General features: G+C 46.7%; 1 protein-coding gene across 2 annotated transcripts; it reads right to left on the bottom strand.

Moving 5' to 3' along the window:
* Positions 1 to 17,561: 17,561 nt before the first annotated feature.
* CITED4 (Cbp/p300 interacting transactivator with Glu/Asp rich carboxy-terminal domain 4) lies at positions 17,562 to 19,816 on the bottom strand. 2 transcript variants are annotated; one of them, XM_027444083.3, is made up of 2 exons: positions 19,667 to 19,816; positions 17,562 to 19,449 (listed from the first exon to the last, which is right to left on the bottom strand). In XM_027444083.3, the coding sequence occupies exons 1-2, from the start codon at positions 19,799 to 19,801 to the stop codon at positions 18,823 to 18,825; spliced, it is 762 nt and encodes a 253-aa protein (XP_027299884.2). In that variant the 5' UTR covers positions 19,802 to 19,816; the 3' UTR covers positions 17,562 to 18,822. The 2 variants fall into 2 exon arrangements, with proteins under 2 accessions (XP_027299884.2, XP_027299885.1); XM_027444084.3 differs by having other exon boundaries at positions 19,663 to 19,741.
* Between the last annotated feature and the right edge of the window lie 997 nt (positions 19,817 to 20,813).

The raw sequence follows: 20,813 nt of genomic DNA, 5'->3' as shown, positions 1-20,813 counted from the left end.
CAGACTAGAGCAATGAGAACGAAAAGCGAACTATAACCTTCCTTCCATCCACGTTCTTGTATCTTCTCCCCGTGAGCAGTGGAAGAAAATGGGGGTTGCAATTAGCCCATTACACTTCATCTGCTGCTTCTTCATGGTCACTCTGCCCCTGCTCCAATGTGGAGTCCCTCCCATGGGATGCCATCCTTCCTGCATGGGCTTCCCACCAGCAGCAGCTCTTCAAGAACTGCTCTGACATGGCACTGTACCACAGGGTCTGTCCTTCAGGAGCAAACTGCTTTGGCATGGGTCCCCCATGGGTGGCATCTCCCCCCAGATCACCTGCTCCTGAAGAGACTCCTCCATGGGCTGCAGCGTGGAGATCTGCTCCCCTGTGGTACCCCATGGGTTGCAGGGGGACAGCCTGCTCCACCATGGTCCTCTCCATGGGCCACGGGGGAACTTCTGCTCCAGTGCCTGGAGCACCTCCTGCCCTTCCTGTTTCACCAACCTTGGTGTCTGCAGGATTCCTTCTGTCTCAGTTTCTCAGTCCTCTCTCCCAGCTGCTGTTGTGCAGCAGTTTTTTCCTTTCATAAGTATTATCTCATGGAGACACAACCAGCATCACTCAGTGGCTCAGCTTTTGCCAGTGGTGGGTTCTTTTTGGAGCTGGTTGAAACTGGTCCCTATCTAACATGGGGCAGCTTCTGGGCTCTTCTCACATAGCCCTCCCCTGCAGTGACCTGCTACCAAAATCTTGCCATGTAAGACCAGTACCTTAGTCAATAAAACAGAGGGAGAATAATGAATAACTGTTTAAAAGTAGAGCATACATAACAGTTCAGGATTAAACTTTATTCCTTATCTTTCCCTTATTATAGTGTTCTCAAAGACAATTATGAGCACCCTCTCAGAATCACAGAATGGTTGAGGTTGGCAGGGACCTCTGGGTCCATCTGGTCCAACTGCCTGCTCAAGAAGGAACACCTGCAGCAGGGTGCCCAGGACCAAGTCCAGACGGCTTCTGAACATCTCTAAGGAGGGAGACTCCACAACCTCTCTGGGCAGCCTTTGGTACAAAGGTTTGCGGAAAGGTTGTTCCTTTCCGCAAACAACTGCTTATAATTGCATCTGAAAATATAACGCACGCATGCTGGCTCCGAGGGAAAGCCTGTTGTCAAGACAGCAGAGCAATTTGAATTGAATTGAATTGAATTGAATTGAGTTATATCATTTGTTTGGACAACTAATTTTATTCAAACCAAGGCTGTAAAATTAGTTTGATTTTTTTTTTTGTTCTGTTTTAATTTTTGCTATAAAACCCCAGACCTGTATGTGCAATAGGCACTTATTTAAGCTGAAGCATGTCAACAGTTTGTCGAAGTTGATTTGACTGCTCATTTGCTTGATGCAGCACACAGACAAATGTGCAGATTCTGAGTGGTAGCACACACATTGACATTTGACAAGTCAATGTGTCTTCAGTGAACACAAACAGGACTTAAGACAAAGAAGGCAAACAATGGAGAATGCACTGAGGGTAGCACAGTCATTTCCCAGATTGACTGTTTGTAACAGAAATTAACTTGACATAGAATATAGTAAATTCAAAACACAGTAGAAAATATAATCCTCCCTGCTGCCCCCTGCAAAATTATATTCCTAAAAAAGATCTATTAAAGTAAATTGAAGAAAGGGAAACATATGGATGTGCTGGATTGTGGTAGGAAGTAACTTGTTCTGAAAGTGTTCTCTTTTAAATACACTAAATAAGCAAACCATTGTCAGGACATGAAAATAAACACTGAAAAAGAGAAGCAGCACTTTAATATATATTATATATATATTTCTTTCCCACATAAGTTTACAATAATAATCCAGATCTCTGTGTTCTTGACTGAAACAGATTCACGGCTTCCAAAGATCTATGATGACAATGGAATTGTTTGGCTGCAGCTGAGATGTACAGTGTACTTTACTGGGTGAGCTGCTTTTCTGAAAGAACTTGCATTTTAGTGTGATGCATTTGATGTTTAAAATCCCACACTCCCTCTGTCCTTTGAGGAATAATGACACTTATATACAAGAAAAAGCGATCCTTTTCTTACTCTTTTGTTCTGTTTTGCCAGTGTCAGGTCTGAAGGGGTGACAGACAAAAAGCCAGTCACTTGAAGATGGATATGCTTTGTTGTGTAGATTTCTGAACTGATAATTTACACATCATATTGTCTGTTGAAAGCAACCAGCATCTTATCTAGTTGCTTTTATGCCCTGTGAGATGTTTTTATTTAGTTATTTATTGGGGGTGGGGGACATGTCACCAATAAAAATGTTAATTACAAAAGACGGGAATCTGTGGGTCATGAGACTTCACTGCACACATTGACTGATCCATGGGGGTGGGAGGGAGCACAGCTTAGGCTTCCTGATGCCATATAATTCCTACTCTAAATACAAAGGTTTTCCATCAATGGTAGGCATAACTGTTGACTGTAAAATCAATCCATGTTGTGTACCAAGATCTCCTGCCTCCAATTCTGTCTATCCATGTAGAAAAAGTAAAGCCCAGTTATAAGAAAAGGTTTACAGCCATTTTATGTAAGCACAGAGTGGGGAATTCTTCAGTGTTTGAAGAAACAACTCCTCAAACATGCAATCATTGCCATTATCTTGTTTTGCACACTTCTTCAGTGAAGTGGGACCACTATAGAGAAACCAAGACTGCAGATCATATAAGTGGTAAAAAAAGACCATGCAGGCAATCCCTTGGTTCTGAGGGACCTTGTGGCATATGTAGCCCAGGGCAGTGCACAGGTTCTCTGACAGCACTTGCTACTGCCCAATAGGGATTTCACCTGCACTGCAGTTTTACCTATAGACTCATCAGTGTAAATTCATCCTAGTTTCTAGATGTATCTAAAAAAAATATCTCCAGCCCTCCAAGGAAGATTAGTCCTATCTTGGTGGCATGCTTGTCATGGGGCTGAAGGAACAATACTCCCCCCCCCACCAAAAAAAAAAAAAAAAAAAGCTGTGGGAAGCAATGGAACAGACAGCAGAGAGAGCATGCATATATAAGGAAGCCTTGACTGGATTCAAGCCCAGCTATCTGTACGCTGTATTACCCTAACAAAAGTCACTAGCTTACATGTTGCTACCATGAATTTAAGATCTTTCTTCATTGGCTAAATCCAATAATGTACAAAAATAACTACCACATCCAGAATGCCTGCAGTGATGATGGAGTCTTCAGAGATCTATTAAACATCTTCATAAACAGAAATTTAATCTGGAATTATCTCTTGAGAGGGAAACAGGATGTGGAATATGTCATCTCAGTCTGGTTGGATGCATAACAGACCTGTTTAGCTGCTGACTGGGTTAAACCACAACACCTGTCAACTGAAAGAAAGATTTGTAAGCAGAGAGGATACAGAGAAGGAAAAATACAGAGATCAGCATCAGGGATTGTCACAACTGAAGTGATGCCTGGAAGCCCAGCAAACTGCAATTCTGTCTACTGTTTTTGCTTCTGAGACTGCAGATGTGCATAGGTGCAAAATGGAATTGCTAGTGAACACAGCCCTTTTGGCAGGTGAAGAGGTCACAGTGTTGCTTCTGAGGACCGGTTCTGCTCTGGAGGTGATTACACATAATTGCTTCTTACTGTTCTTGATCAGCAGTGCGAAGTAGCTCATTTCCAGGCAGAAGTGCTCTCTGGCTGGAAATGAGCAGGTCATGGAGGCTGGCTGTTGGAGAGACAGCTGTTCCCTAGGCACATGTAATCTGAGCATTGAGAAGTGGGTCTGGGAAGCCCTGGAAGTCTTTTTAGGCATCATGCACTCATTCCTGCTTGGGTATGTCACCTAAGCACAACATGTGTTTCTGTTCTGTCTTCAAATGACATGTTAAATCTGAGCTGCTCTGAGTTGGAGGATCTTCCTGACTGTGCTGGAGGTGGCTGTAGGTGCAGAAGAGCTGTATAGTGGAGCTCTACAGGAAGGTCCCTCTCCAGGATCCTAGGCTTCAATGGCTATCACCAGTGGAAGCAGAGGACAGGACGCTGGTGACAGCATGGCTGTCCACCTGGTGTGTGCTGGCACAGAGGGCTGTGTATGTCAAGCTTTGGCAGAGACCTCACTGCCTTCATTTTCTGTGGTACCACAAAATGCTTGGGAAGTTTCTAAAAGTCCAGACTGTTCTGGAGTCTGTGTGGATGAAATGGAGAGGGGATAGAGTTGTCAGCTGTCTTGGTGCCTTTGTACCAGACAGTGTCCTTGCACCCAGGCAATCTCCACCAAACTCATAGCGTGGCTTGGTGAGAACTCTGTGTTCCCACTGTGCTTATAGCAATACCCAGTCCCAAGACCAGGCAGAAAAGAAGATTGTTGGCCTGGATTTATTTCAGGAAAGGCTGCAGCAGTGTTGATTAAAGGAAAGTGCGAGAGCAGAGCCCATGGCAGGGTACCAGGACTATTTCTGCACCAGTGGTGGGGAGATAGGGCATAGGGAGCTCATGGGGTAGAAGCACAATTTTGCAGAAGGTGTTAAGCTGCCAAAACAGCTTTTAGGGCAATCCCGTTCACAGCAGTGTGCTTGCAGTGCGTCCTGCCTTGGTGACAAGGAGGATTATCAGGGCCCTGGCTGCTCACTCTGATTTTTGTGGGTGCGAAATGCAGAGGTGTCACTGCCACCACACACAGCCCAAGCCCGCCACGGGAAGGAGGGGGCCAGCACCCACTTCGTAGCGATGACGCAGGGCACCCCCCCAGCACCCAGTTCCCCCAGTGCCGCGTCTGGACTGGGCTGTGATGCTCAGCAGGGCCACCGGGGGGCAGCAGCGCCCCGCGGGAGTGCCCTGGTGGCCGCGGGTAGCCGGGCCGGGGGCTGTCCCGGTACCACGGCTGGCGTGGTGCCAGGGCCCCGCTTTCACCTCTGATGGCCCCTGAGCCTCCTCTGCGTCAGGCGCCACATCCCCAAGTGTCCCTTCTTGCAGCATGTCCCTGTGCTCCTCAGCTTCACGCTGCCGACTACTGAAAGCCAAGTTGCAGGCCCTGGGCTGGAAGCAGGCCCAGCTGCCCGTGGGGCTTTGCCTCCCCTCTGTGGTGGGGGTGGTGGGAGACAAGAGCCAGAGCCAGGCCACCCACCTGTCTGGAGAACCCTCCTGTCTACTTCCAGCCCCTACCCCTCAGGCATCAAAATAGTCCCTTGCTCTCAGAGCAAAGGGAAAGCCAGGATCTGCTTTTCAGAAGGTGCCAGGATTTCAGAAACTGTTTCTTTAACAGAGAGGCCTGTGAGCTACTTTGACTTAAACCAGGTCCTTAAAGAAGTTCCTGCATGGTGCTCCTGGGGTCAGCTGCTGCTCTTGGATCAGGAACAGCAGGATCTGTCCCTTTGCTCCTGGCTTACCCATTGCCACTCTCCCACTACGTTTATTTATTTATTTATTTTTCTGGGCATACTATGTATTTTAGCCTATGTTCCAACTCATGTGACCTGTGAAGGTGCTATAAGGTCATTTAATGAAAGGTCGTACCCTTGCACCATGCATACTCTTCCAACATGCTCATGTTCCTCAGAGATCTCACAGAACCCTGGTCAGCAGTGCAGAAATGAAGGAACTGATTGAGCATCCTGCTTTAATGAGCCTCCCTTCTGCCCAGTGGCTGTGTAAAAACTGCAGCGAATGCTTTTGTGCACGACGTGAACCAGTGGGCTGGGGGCTCCTGCTGCCTGCGTGCCCTGAATGCACGCGCCTGCTGAGCACACTGAGGCAGATGCAGGGTTTTGCATACTGAAAATATAAGGAGGGCTTTTTCAGCTCTGAAAGCTGTTTATTCTTTAGAATGTACTGACACCAGAACGGAAAGTGCCTTTTCCTGAAACTGGCTATTTATAAACAGCCTGCTCTGCCGAGCCTTGTCGTGCAGGGGGGCAGGGACTCTTGCAGCTTTACTTTCATTGTCTTGAATTCACCCACAGGTCCTTCAGACAGGAGCAAACAGAGCAGATCTTGCTGACCATCTGCTGGGGACACGATACAGCACTGACAGCTTTTAATAACTCTTTGGAGTTACCAAACTCCAGTGATTATCTATTTCAACCTTAAACACTTTGTGCTGTCAGCATTGTCTACGGCCCCGGATTTTTGCAAAGGCTTTGCAGGAGAAATTAGTCATTTGTGGCAGTCATGCTTTTGACATGTGCAACAGTTGTGCTAGTTGGAAGAGCAGGATCCTTGGGGTGTACTGGCAGAAATCAACAGCAGTTCTTAGCGGTCTTTTCAACTCAATGAGCAATGTGCAGTGTTCACTGCATGCACACACTTGTGGTAGGATTTGTCTGCTCTGAGATGTCTAAAACATAACCTCCAAGTCTTAGCTTGCTTTTCTTTCTTGCCAAAGGAGGGAAACAGGTACCTTCAAATCTCATCTCCATGAGGTGTCTTTCTCAGGATGTTATATAATTTCATTTTGAAGGGACCCTGAGCAACACGCTTCCTAAATTCCCCTGTCCCACTCCAGCAGACCAGCAGCTCTGTGGGGCAGTGCTGAGTTCCTCTTCTTCCAGGGACACTTTTGAAACCCATCAGAAGCTCCAAGAAAGCTAAGAATATGTTTAATTATTAAAAATACTGCTCCTTCCTCATCCTAGCTGTGTCGCCTTTGCAAACACAGTTTGCTCTTGGCACTGCTCAGAGTACAGCATCGCAGTATTACTTTGATTTTTCCATCAGTAGTGATGTGCTTCCGGCTTTTGTGATCTGGCTCTCAGTAGCCTCATACAGATGACCAGTGTGGCTGCCAAAACAATACACAGGTGCTCAGCTGAGAATAAAAGAATGAAATAAAAATCTCTCTCTCCTTCTTATGGTTTGTATTGGATTTGTATTGGTTTATCTTGGATGTTTATATCAGAAAAAGGAAGAGCTGTGAGCAGGATTGGGAGAGGACTACACAGCCCTCCAGGCACGCAGGAAGAGACAGATTTCAGTGTGGTTCTGCACAACAAATGCAGGTTGGAGAAATGCAGGTGGAGAAATGAGGATGAACACATATGGCTAGGAACCAATGAAGACCTTGGGGGGAAAAAAAAAAAAGAGAGAGAGAGAGAGAGAGGGAGAAGATCAGAAAACCGTTGAACTGAGGAACTGAGGTCTTTTCACCCCCTTGATATTTCACTGGTCATGAGTAAGACATGAACTTTTGTAGCAGGCTGAACTTGCAGAATTCACTGGAAATGTGAACTTGGGGATATTTGTGACAAATCTGGAAAAGAATTAATATACATTCCTGAGGCTGCAGAATGCAGTATGTCTCTCTTCAGACTGAAAGTTTTCACTGTATCTGAGCTACACACACACACACACAACTGACACTAGGACTTGACCGACTTGTCAAAACTTCTTTCAACTCACTAATGCCCTGCAACCGTCTTTCCTATTTACAGTTGAAACAGGAAGAGCAGGACTTGGTCCATACCTTGGTGTAGCAATTATGAAGCAACCTAACGGCAGACTGTAACCAGCATTTGAAAATCGTGAGTGTCGTAATGTGCCATGAAAATCTACATGCCCCAGAAGAGACCCTTATCTTACAAATACTGCAGAAAGACAGATCACAGAGTTCCTACTGTGTTTTCTAATCAACAGTGTTTTATCAGAAACCCAAGATGCAGATTCCCCCTTCTCTCTTCCTCCTTCAGGGCAAAGGTTGAACTGGGAATGAGGCTGGGATTAGATGCTTGCAAAAGCAGTCACTTGCAAAGCTTTTATTATGGGCTCAGCCCTTTGGCTCTGGTATATCGCTTAAATTTGGCAAAGAACTGCTTTTCCTAATCTCCATTCATGCAGGGACATGTGGAAGCTCCTGGGAATCCCTACCTCAGTTGGAGAACTTGGGTTCAGCAAAGTGGGACTATTCCCCATGAATTTTCCACAGTAACATTCTCAAGAGATTGCAACCTGCCTGCCTGGCTCAGTTCAGTGATGCACAGCCCCTCCGTGTTTCTCTTCTTGCCTGTGATGCCCTTCCCCATGATCCAGAGACCAGAGAATACATGAGGCTGCTGACCCAAAAGAGAGATAAAATTTCAAGTCATCAAGCCAACAGCTGGTGCTTTCAGACCCTCTTCCATCTCTGTGTGCATGACCCTGAGCCCATGGCTGGCTCCTGCGGATCCAGATGGATATGCAGATGAGCTATGGGAGGCACCCCACTTTTTCCCATGTCCTGGCTCATATGGGGGTACTTGTGTGTCAGCTCTTCTTTTTCACTCCTACTCAGTGCCATTAGCAGTACTATGTACATCACATGAGCTAGCAGATGCCTAACTGCCATTTCCTGCAAAGCCCCAAGCCCTCCAAAGAGGGCATTTGTAGAAGAGGCCAAAAAAGCCTCCAGCATCATTTGCTACAGTCACAGATCTCCTATCCCACTGGTCTGCCTATCCTCAGTGCATGTAGGGTAGGGCTTGGACAGCAGTTCTTCTTTCCACAGCTCTCAACAATGAAATGAAAGCAATTCTCTGAGAAATCTTCAGATGGAAAAGAAAAGCCGTTTCACCAAAGCTGTCATTCCAAGCCCAGCAAGTATATAATATTTACATGTGCACTTAGTGCTGGTGCCTGTTCACGAATCTGAACTTTCTTCCAGATCACAGCAGCCTGTGTCTGGGTGAAGGACTCCTGCTTCTCTACACATCATCTGAAGTTGCCTGCCAGACCTAGGATCAGTATTTCTCTCAAAGTTGGTTCGTTTGTTGTATTATTTTGTTTATGTCCACAGAAGGATTTGGCTTGTCCCCTTATATACAGAACAGTCACCTGTATGAAGGTAGGCAGCTTCTTTGTGGAAGCTTTGTGCACTGGATAGAAATCCATAATTAATTGAAGTTAATTGCATTATCACTTCCACCCTCTTACCCAGGAGGCTTTATCTCCTGTGCAGGCCAGCAGAGAGCATGATATACAGCAAAAGTTTTTTTAGGGGATTCCTAGTGCCTTGGCTGTACAGTGCCTACAAAACTTCCTTATTCTGAGCAGTGACTGTCTCATATGCTAGGGGAGGATTTTAGATCATTCTCAAATGCATTTGTGCAAAACTTGTTTCTTTCTCTCCAGAGAAACAAAGTGATATTTCATAATTTTATTGCAATTTTTTTTTTCCAGTTTCCTTAGTAGAGAACTCTAGATCTGTTCATTCATTGATGTTTTGCTCATTTGTTCTTGTTGGTATGTTGGTCTCATTTCTGGTTTCACTTCTACACTCTTACTGGGAGAGTCATGTAATTAAGAAACAAATTAGGAAATTTAGAATGGAAACTACTGTTTGAAACTGCTGATGTTTGGAAATTTGGTGTTGTAGTGGATTTACTGTATAAGTCTGCCAAAGACTGTCAGTTCCATGTGCATCATAAATGTCACTTGAGATCTGTGTATCTTAAGCCCTTCTCATATTACATATTAGAAGGGATTACATATTAGAAGAGATCTTTAACCTGACAGAACAAAAATAATTTTCATGGACTTGTCACTAGTCTTCCCTGGACTAAAACACCTTGCATGAGGTTTTTTGAAGCCAAATCTATCAGATAATAAGATGATCTGTGGAACATTTGCTCCAGGTTCCCTTTTATCCACAAAAGAATTATAGACCTAGATGTGACAGACCCCAAAGGTTCCTTAAATCACATCTGAAAAGCAGGAACGTTGATGTCTCAGCAGTAATAGAAACAACGGATTTTATTTTAAGGTTTACCAACCTCTGTATTAGACATTCCTCCTTTGAAGATATCCAAGTAAGACTTGACCTGACATCTTCTTCATCTGATAGCTTTGTGGATACTGGAATTCCTTAAAGCCTATCTGTTGTCATCTACATACAGATGAAACTACACTCACGTGGCATTACCTTTATGTAGAGGAGCTGTGTGCATTGCAATGACATTTGCCCATGCCTTGTTTTGAATTTTCACTAGAATTTATCTTCAAGCCAACAGACTTTTTCACTATAAGACTGATGTTTTGACTGTTGGTCTGAACCCTAGGCAAACACCTTAGCTTAGTTAGCAGAAGAGAGTGTGAGCACCAGCACTGCCCATTCCCTAGACCCTAATTTTGCTCACTCTTTTTGGTTGTGGGCAGGTGCCACGGTAAAGCACAGATTTAAGTACACATTGGAGAATATGCATGACTAGTCATAGAGCAAGCTCTGCCCACAGCTGGAAATATCTTACCTGGTGCAGTGTGTTCTGAAAAGAGACTGCAAAGTAAGAAGGAAAAGGAGCTACTGGAGCAAATAACTTGTTAGTAGCAATGTCTATAGCTGGAGATGGGAATGTGCTTCAGGTCATTGCACTGGGCCAGCTTTAACTCTCTTAGTTTCTCTTTCTGGGGTGCACAGCTCAGTGCGAGCTGGTCTGGAACTGCAGTTTGATACAAAACTGCTGCTTAGCAAGTTCAATTACAAATAAAGCTGTGGGACTTCTGAGGTGATCCAGAGTGATTTGAAAAGGGATAGTCAGCTGGATTCAATGTGTTTCATCTGTCATGCCTCTTTGACAAGAGGCCTAAAGAGTCTGTGGCTTCACTTCTCTCATATACTGACTAAGCAGCATCAGGAGTAAGGACGGTGAGTTCCTCTTAGCTCCTCACTCTGCATAAGGGAAGGAGCATGTTGGGATGTGGGAACAGAGACTTCTTAGCCTCCTTTCAAACATCAGCACCAAGCAGCAGACAGCTGATGTTCAGTGGTGTGTGGACGATACAGTATATATATATATATATATATATAATATATATACACAGGGCATGTCAAAAGAGGACTTCTGGATCTGCTAAGGGACTTGGGAACTGGCTTTGATCAATGCCTTGGAAGAGGTTATTGACTCTTCTTTTTTCAGGCAGGCAACACCATCCTTCTTAGACATATCCTCATTGGCAGGTGCTTGTAACTTGAGGATCCAGAGCAGGGGTTAACACCAATGTTTCTGGCATTCACATAAGCAGGCCTAAGTCTAGTTTCTGTTTGCTAAAAGCAGAAGCACCAAATCAGAATTAAAGAAGCACCAAATTACCCTGGTATGTTTGATCCCCTGAAGGGTCAGGCTGCAATGCTACATAAAGCCAAAGTGATTCTGCCCCATTGCGGCAGCCGTGAGGCTCTTACTCATGAGTTTGCAGTTGGCTGCCTTCATCCAAATCAGTCTTATTTCTTGACAATGCAGTGAGGCAACGTTATTGTGAGGGAGCCTATGTGAACAGGCAGTGATCAGGTGCCTAAGTGTTGTCCAAACACAGTAATGGCTTTCTTGGGAGGCACCAGCCCCGCAGCTGATGCATCTCCCTGCCTCTTTCTGTTGCCATATACCATGGGAGGAGAGCTGGGACCTGAGGAAGCACTTACCTATAAGATGGGATGGGAGCTAATGTTCAGAGCATTGCATTAAACCCTGTAGGTGTGGTGCTCTTCGGGTGAGGGGTGTCCTGAGCACCCAGCTTGTCCTTTGAGGCAAATGCTGTAATTTGTTTTGGAAACTGAACAGGATAATATTGGGTATAACTATGGTTTTATTTTTTATGAGCCATGAATGCTTGACTAGTAACATTTACAGCATGGCTAGAGGAGAAAACCATATCTGAGACAGTTCTCTCTTGTAGCCAATATTTGACTGAATATTTCTTACTAAAAGTGTTTTGGAAGTGTTAGAAGATGAGGAAAATTGCAAAATCTCCTTCCTTCCTCACCCCTCTGATAGCCCAGAGGACTCACAAGCAAAGTCAAGATGTCTCAAGAGCAAATTGTATTCTTGTCCTGTGTGTCTTTAGTAGGAACAAACTGACCCCAGGATTGTGCTGCAGAGGAGCTGAGCAAAGCCTATTCCTGCTGTTTTAAGATCAAGAAAATTCAACCTTTTTTTTTTTTTTTTTTTTTTCTAAGGGGAGAGGGATGCAGAATCTGTGAGCGCCAAGGTTAGAAGGCCTGAAAGTATGGAGAAGAGAAGATTAAGACTCTACACCCCAAACTTCTGAGGCAATTGCAAACTCAAAGATACAAGGCTTAAGAGAAAGGTGAAGAAACAGAACTCTAAAACTGAAACCCAGCCTTGAGTTCAGGGCAGTGTCACCCTGAATGTCATGTGAATGATCGCTTGTGCCTTTAATAGATGTCAAATGATGGAAGCAGTCTGGAATCTCACAGGGAGATAGCAATGTCTACTGATGTGGCCTTGGTGGAGGGGATCAGGGAGGAAGGTTCATAGTTAAGAGGCTCATGGAGGAAATAGTATATCAGATCATGGGCAGCAAGGAGGGCAAAACATCTTATGACATGATGGGATCAGTCTGTACAAGTTGGCAGTTGTCGTGTACATAGGACAATGACCCTATCGAGAACACCCCTGGAAAGTATTTGAGATGGTGGGAGAATGAAGGGATGGTGCTTGGTTGCAGTTTTTAGGAATGCAGGCATTTGGGCAACAATCACACTAGACTTTTACATGCAGAGGTGGTCTTCCTCAATCTCCTAGGCCAGTACTGCTCACAGGAGAGAGAACCACAGCAGTACATGCAAAGGCCACTACACATGTGATATTATCCTCTGGGAGAGATATATGGAGTCCCTGCATACAGATCTCTGAAAATAGCAGGTCAGTGCTTGTGCCAGCCTGCAAGCAATTTGAAATAGAAGAAATCAGGAAAGAAATGAGAGCAGTGCAGCACTGAAACAAGGGTCTGGAGAAATCCCATCCTCCGAGGATTTCAATATTTGACTGGATAAGGCCCTGAAAAATCTGATCTAGTGAAGACAGTCCTGGCTGGAGCAGGAGATTAGACAAAATGACCTCCAAAGATCCCTTCCAGTCTAAATCTTTATGTGGTTCTTTGATGAATGAATGAAAAATAGAACAGCCAGACCTAATTTTAGCATTGGAGAAATCCATGATGCATCTATGGTTTAAACTACTGCTGTTTCTTATGCCATCCTGTAAAACTAGACAGGACAGAAAAAGGTGGTAGTGACAATCTACATCATGAAGTGATTATTGAATGAGAAGAGGCTCTGTAAGGAACATCGAAGAAGCTATAAAATCATTATTGGTGTGCAGCAGATGACTATGGAATGATTGGGAATTAGGGCGCACCCAACAAAATAAGTTGGTGGCAGGTTTAAAATGAAGAGGAGCTTACAGAGCTTAAATATCTTAGCAAGAGCTTGCTTACACCTTCATAATTCCGTTGCAGATTTCATTGGCAAAAGATGTTGCTGAAGTAAAATATATCAATGAATTAAAAACTGAATGTATGTTTAGGTGGTTAGGTCCACAGCTGTGTATTTAACATGGTAAAGACGTAACGGGTGCCTCAGGAGCTCCTCAGACCACTACTTTCCAAAACCTGTGAGGGAGCATCAGAAGGACCATGTACAATCACCCGATTTTTCAAATTTCCTCTCCAGGGCTAGATGGCCTTTTGCCTTGGCCTTCCCCAGCAGTTATCATCTTAAGTCCTCAATCCCTTTGGCTGCAAATGGGACATTGTCTCTTTTTGGCGGTGTAATTCTGGCCCATGTCCAAATTTCTGGTTATGGACAGTGAGGGATAATACACGGATGGGTGACACACTGGGCTTTGTCAGACCGTAGGTTCCTGGGGTACACAGCGCTGCCTTGAGGTGCATCTGACAACAGTGCCTAGGGCAGAGGGAAGCCTGGCAGGCTTGCAGTGCTCCTTCACTCTCTGGCATTGAATGATCTGTGGCTCAGAAACATCCTGGATCAAAACCAGGACCTTTATTCAGGTGGATTTTTTCCTTGATTTTTTTGTCTATCTGCTGTTTGAGGCCACGTGTCTCAGCACCTATCACATCTTGTGCCATAAGAGATATCCTGGGTCAGGCAAAACACTGTCTAGTTTCATATCCTGCCTCCAAGACTTTTCTCAGTGGATGGCTTTGGAAGAACACAGGCATAAGGCAAGCACACATGTCACTGCCCTGGCCAGTTTTCCAGTTCTTAACCCTCTCTTGTTTGCAGCATCCTAAGTGAGACATTTTTAATGTGCTTACAAACCCTCCGTGGATTTCTTTTTCAGGAAGCTGGACAGCTGTGCCTCAAACCCTCAGCAACCTTGCATATCTGCGATGTCCTGTTGATGGGAGTACCACAGCCCAATTACCTGCTGTAGAAAAACCCACCTCCTTCAATTTGCTTTGGACCTGTAATTTGCCAGGTCTCCCTTAATGCTTGTTTCTTGCACATGCAGAAGAGTGAACAACGGCATCACTTCTCAGATCCTTTCTGAACAGTTCTGGTTAGTCGGGCCTGACACAGAAGCTGCCCCACAACTCTGAACACCCTAGCTGCCCTTCTCTGAACCTTTCCCAGTTCCACCCTCTCTAAGCCAGGGAAGCAGTAGGAGAAGGACAGCACACGGTGCCCAAGTTGGAGGTGATCCATGCAGACATACAGGGATGGCTTCTGTGGAGCTTCCTATTCTGCTCTTAACAGTTCTTAACCGTCAGCTGAGTTTTTGATCATACAAAAGAATTCATGTTACGTGTGTCATCCTCTCCCCCCACCACCCAACCAATCACTTTCAGGAGGAGCTTTACTGTTTGAGCTACATGTTGCATGAAGAGATACCTCTGCTCACTCAGGTGTCAACCTGGCCTCCACTACCTAAATTTGCAGAGATCAACAGATACCTTCCATTACACTTGGTGAAAATCATTCCCCACTCACCTCCCCTGTTACTTGTTCTATAAAACTTTGCCACACAGTCTTTTGCCTCCCAGTTGAAGAGTCACAGTGTATTTTTTGGCTTTTATTTTTATTTTTTTTTGTGAAACATTTATCTGCCTCAGGTGTTTTCCCTTTCTCTACAGCTTCTCTAGCTTTGTTATCTTGTTTTTTTTTTTTTTTTTTTTTTTTTTTGTTTTTTGTGATAATAAGGACAGCATTTGGGACAACTCACTAGTACAGACAGTACACAGGATGCTGCTAAATTGTGTATTTATACTGTAGGACACTCATTGTTTGATTCTTCTTTTTATTTCTCTCCTAATGGAGAGAAATTACTTCCAGCCTTCCCGTTGCTTTTCTGTCTCCTGCTGAACAGCATGCTAAGATTTTTTCATAGGAATATTCATTATAACGCTAAGATCTTTCCTGAGGGACTGTAGCTAGTTTAAGAGATCAGCACTGTGTGTGAAGTCAAGAAAGATCAATTCTACACATATCATTTAATATTTACCAGTCATTTCTCATCCTGTCGCCCAGTCAGTCACTATTAGCAGATCTTTCTCCAGTCTTCTGCTACTCTGAACCACCAAGCATTATCAGCAAACTCCGTCACCTTGAGAACATGTGTGGTCAGACAGGGATGTATACGCCTTTCTGCACTTTCATGCTCACGTACTGCCAGAGGCTGCCTCAAGATCCAGGCTTCATGAGCATAATTACAAAGTCTATTTGGATTGTAACAGAGGGTCCAGCCAAGATCAGAGGTGTTTCACACCTGTTTTCTGTGCACACAAACACATGACACAAGGAGTCGTCTTTGGGTTGGAAGAACATATCCTGCATGGAGGCCACTTTTGTCCTCAGTGTCCAGACTGATTGGTGCTGTCATTCAGCAATGGTTTGCAGTGCTCTGTGGTGCCTGCCAGCCCCCTACAGACATCAGTGCTTTGGACCATCACCCTGCTGCCCTCCTGCTGGATGAAGAGGTCAGTGACAGCTTGTTGAGAAAGGCAGAGTTGAGCACAGATGCATTTTTGGTAATCTCGAATGACTTCAAGAAACTAGTCTGCAGACCCAGGTAGCTGGGTCTCCCCATTATGCCACCTGGCACTTCTCACTGCACCATGCCAGCCACCCTGCCAGGAAACCTGGATGGCCAGATTTCCCTGTCAAGCAGGGTGGTGAAGGAGAACAGAGCAGCCCAAGCTGCACTTTGTACTGCTGCAGCAGGTCATGTGTGACTAACACGAGGCATACAAAGTAGGCAGCATGAAGAAGTGTAGTTGAAACTGCACCTAAACCAAGAAGGCATTAGTAAGGAGGTGATGACTGGACTCATCCAGTATACCCCAGTGAAAACACCTAGTAATAAACCACTAGCAGAAACCATACATGGTTTTGGCTTGAGCTGTCTAGGAAATCACACAGGCTGACCATAGCACTATATTTTTGGGAAAAGCAGAGGTAACACACTTGAGGAATTCATTCCTGCTCTGAAGTCTGCATTTGTAAAACAAAACAAAAACAAAACAACTTGGCATTGAAATAAACTCAACTGAGCTTGCTAGGACAAATTCCCAATACAGTTCTGACTGGGACCCTACAGTCACTCTGCATCTCTGGTAGTTTCAGCTCCTGCGCTCTGATTTAAACCAACATTGCACTGCACAGCCTTCCAACAGGATGTAGAGACAGAGCCAAGAGGATATGCAGACATGTCCCTCTGTCCAGATTGCATCAAATGCCAAATATTTCTTACAGAGAAATGTGTTCCTGTTCCTGGGAAACCACTTCACAGAATACTGAAGTTGACAGTCCTGCAGCTGTGGGGTGGATACGGTTCCCTGCTTTGTAGCTGTAACACTACAGGCCATGATAGCATATCACACAGCCTGCTTGCCCCCCAACTACGCCTGACAGCCTAGAGCTATTGAACCCCCAAATTAACATTCTGAGGAATAAAACCAGTCACCAACTCCTAGCCACTTAACTACAACCTCTGTGAAGAGAAATCAAAACTCTTCTTCATCTTAAACAGCCCAAGCAATTCTCTCTGCACCTGCAATACAAGTCCTGCCATTTACTTTTTGGCAGCTCTCCATCTTACACAGGCATAATCACCAAAAACTTGGTGATTATGCACAAGGAGAGGACAGGACTTTAACACTTGCTATTGAGCTGTGCAAGGAACAGGGCCAGGGGACAGTGACAGGCAATCTGACAATCTGAAGTGTGGTCAAAGTTATCTAGCCACTTCAATAACACCATCCACTGCCCCATCCCTACAAGGCAGTAGAATATCCCTGGAATATTCCTGAATTGCAAGAAGACTGGTCAGCAACCCTTTAAAAAGAAAAATCTCAGCTGTGGAGGAATAAGAGATCCCAAAGGCTGTCTTGAATTTTAGAGCCTTTGTGGTATAGAAAACAGCAGCAGAGATCTCTAAGGATAGCTGCAACCCAGCTGTTAGAGTTGCACTTGGTCTGAGAGAAGCATAAGGAGTCACCATCCTCTTGCCTGGGCACCTTGGATCAGGCAGGAACAGGACTGCACAGCTTGCAAGCAGCAGCCACCATGATAGGGTAACCACCATCCACATTGGGAAACTAGCCTCAGCACAGAGGAAGCACATCTCATCCTCCCAGTCACACTTGAAGGACTGACTTAGTTCAAGCATTAAACTACAAACAACCCTTACAGCTTAGGTGTCAGGTTGGGAACACTAGTGACTGAATTCACAGCCCACAGATGAGAGCAAAAAACAAGAAAACAAACCACTTCTCCCCAGTACTCAACACTACACCTGTGCCAGAGACAAGCATTGAACAAATGCACACTGGAGATGTTTCAGCTTTTATTTGCAAATTCATCTGTACATTCTCACTTGGTCATTGAGTGACAGCCGCCAGAAACTGTCAGCAGCAGGGGGCAGCAGCAACTAGGAGTTAACAGGAGCTTTCCACAGTGCCTGGAAACAAGAGACAGCAGAGGAAACAAAACCCCACTAGCTTTTACATTTAACCTTTTCTGAGTAAGGGAATTAGGAATCAAGTCATCTTTATCACATTCAGAAGGGTGTTGGATTTACACAGCCCTGTGTGTTCAGCATAAAGACCTTGCATTGAAGTGACTGCCTGAAGAGCAGCCTGAAAACTATCCCAGGCTTTCTTTTTTTGAAGCCAGCATCTTAAAGCTGCAGTACTCTCCATGCATCATTCCCAGCGGTCCCAAAGCCAAATAACAAAAGGAGCCCTTTGCAAATAAATAATCATAGGAAAAAATAAATAAGATTAGATCTGGAATATACAGTTGCATTGTCTTTATTTGGTTTCAGAGGTGGAAAAAAAGTGGAGCTAGACTGCAGCTTTAAGCCTTATGCCTAAATCAGCCCAAACACTCAGTAAATTTTACAGTTGATTAGCTATATGGGTTTGGAGATCTGAAGTCTCACAGAAATGAACATTCAGGCACCTATGCACACCCTTCCCCAATGCATAGTTCATTTTTCTCAGCCAGTTAGGAAAAATAGCTTGCTGGAAGGGAAGTAACCCCTTTCTGAGCTGAACAGACAAGACTGAAGACCTTTTTACTGTCACAGTAAGAAGTCCCAAGAAATATCTAATCCCACCCATGTTTGCAAGGGGAAATTGTTTCAAACCATGCACCAGGCATGGAGACATCCTCTCTCAGGGGATCCTTTAACTTTGCTGGCATGACAGAATCCTCCAGCAAATCCAGCTACCAGCAGGGTTGCCAGCTGCCCATCACTTCCTGTGCTCAAAGCCTAGTTGTGGCAAGTCATAAGTTCATTATTTCTACTAAGCCAGAAATCCTGGTAAAGCCATTTAGAGGCAGCTCTACAGCAAGAGCTCTTGATCTGTTCTGTTTGGGGTACACACCCCCTCCCCAGGAACTCCCAAATGAAAAACCACACAGAAGAGAAAAGCAATCCATTGCAAGCCAGTGTCCGATGATTGTCTCCTTGGGGAGGTCAGGAATCCAGGACAGGGCAAGGCATGGGAAGGGAGGAGGATGGCAGGTGGAGAAGGAAGTTATAAACAAACTCAAAACCACTAAGACACAAGGAGGAGCTCAAAACCCCTCAACAGCTGATGGCACTGGGCTGCTGTTTGCTAACAAAGTCTGAAATGAAGTCGAACTCGTTTTGTCCCAAGAACAGCTCTGGCAGCTCCTGAATCCGGTCCAACCCCAGTTCCAGGACAAGGGACGTCAAAACCTCCTCATCTATGAGATCAGTGTCCATAACATTCAAGGTCAGCGCTGGTGAGGGCATGTGCTGCATGCCTGGGTGCTGGCTTGGCCCCACTCTGTACTGCTGAGCACCAGCTCCCATGGGCCCGTTGCTCATACCCAGCGGGTGGCCCTGGTACTGGGTGTTGAGTTTTTGTAGGTGCATGCTAGCCATGAGCTGCTGGGTGCCCACTGGCCCCATGTATTGCTGCTGCTGGCTCGGGCCGTTGAACATCATCGCGTTCTGCATCTGGTGGTGGTTCATCTGTCCGCTGAGGTTGGGTCTCGGCCTCATCACACCATCCATTCCAGCCCCTCCGTACGGCATCATCTGCCCAGCTGCGGGTAGCGTCCTCAGCACGTGCTGCCCGTGCTGCGGTGGTCCCTGCAGCCCACTCACACCCATCCGGTAGCTCTGCAGCCCGGCGCCGCCGTGGCTCACGGACATCATCATGTGCTCAGCCATGGCTCCGGGCCCCTGCAAGGCGACACGCGGCTCAGGGCGAGGCTCCCGCGGGCAGCACCGCTCCCCGCTCCCGTCCCAGACGGCTTCCACCGAGGATCCCGGAGCACCCCCCACCTTCGCCGCGGCCGGCGGGCGCAGCGCAGCGCCGCCCCGCCCCGGCGAGCCGAGCCGCGGCCTCCCCGCCGCCGCCCCGGGGAGCCGGGGTCTGCCCGCGCGGGTACGCACCGACCTGGGGCTGCACAGGGTCCGCGCTCCGCCAGCGCCCGCTCGGCCGCCTCAGCTCGCCGGGCGCGGGGCGCCGCTCTCCGCTCTTATGGAGGCGCGGGCAGGGGCGGGCCGCCCGGCCCGGCCCCCCGCCACCCATTGGAGCGCGGCCCGCGGCCGCCCGGCCCCTGAGGGGGTGGGAGGGCCGCGCTATGGGCGCTGCTGCTGTGGCGGGCGTGGGGCTGCCCGAGCTCCGCGAGCCGTGCTCTGAGCGCCCCGTGGTCGCGACATGGCGCGACTGGAGGGAGGGAGGGGTGCTGGCTGCCTCCAGTGTGGAGGGCACCGGAGTTGGCACATCCCAGCTGCTCGGGTGGCCCCCCTTGGGTCCGAGGTGCTGGCTCCTTGGGCGGGTTGGGGAGGAAAGGGGTGGGTGGGCTCCAGGGCAGCCAGTCCAGCAGCCCCCAGTGTCCTGCGGGTGCTCTGCTGGGGATTCTTAACCCGTAAGGAGGCCTTAAGGCAAGTTCTGCTTCTGAGCAGGATGCCAAGATGCAGCCGTGCTGCCTGGTGTTACGGCCCCCACAGGCAGTGCATGCTCGATCCTGGTGTGCATTGATACCAACAAGGGCAGAGGTTGTGGAGTGGCTGAGCGGGAGCATGGGAACAACGGAGTCCCCAGTGTGTGGGACTGGGGAGCCCTCAGTGTGGTACAGGTGCTACAGTTCCTCCAGGGATCGCAGACTGCAGAAAACGTGGGTCATCCCTGCTCAGTACTGGGCTCATATGGTTTGGGGTAAGGACTGGGCCTGGGGTGGCTGTGGAGCCTCACACAGGTCATTTCTGTTCCCAGCCCATGCATGTAGGGAATGGTGGTGCACTCATGTGAAGCATTTTGAGCTGCATTTGCTTGCATTATGTTCTCTTGCATTTGACATAGTCCTCACCTGTTTCCTGGGCAGGAACATTGTTTGCCTTTAATATTGCCAACAGTGTAAGATCAGCTCTCAGGAGGGAGTCACCCCACCAGTGCTTTCCTCTTCTCCAGTGTCCCTCTGAAAAAGACTTTCTACCTGATCACATGGCTGGCTGGAGGTGCAGGGATCCGTTTTGGTGGCTGTGCTGTCTTTCTTGGTCGTGTCAAAGGATGTGCATGCAGATGTCTGTCGATGGCTGCA

The sequence above is a fragment of the Anas platyrhynchos genome, chromosome 24, assembly GCF_047663525.1.
Source record: "Anas platyrhynchos isolate ZD024472 breed Pekin duck chromosome 24, IASCAAS_PekinDuck_T2T, whole genome shotgun sequence".
Classification (NCBI taxonomy): Eukaryota; Metazoa; Chordata; class Aves; order Anseriformes; family Anatidae; genus Anas; species Anas platyrhynchos.
This window is presented reverse-complemented; position numbering and strand designations above follow the sequence as displayed.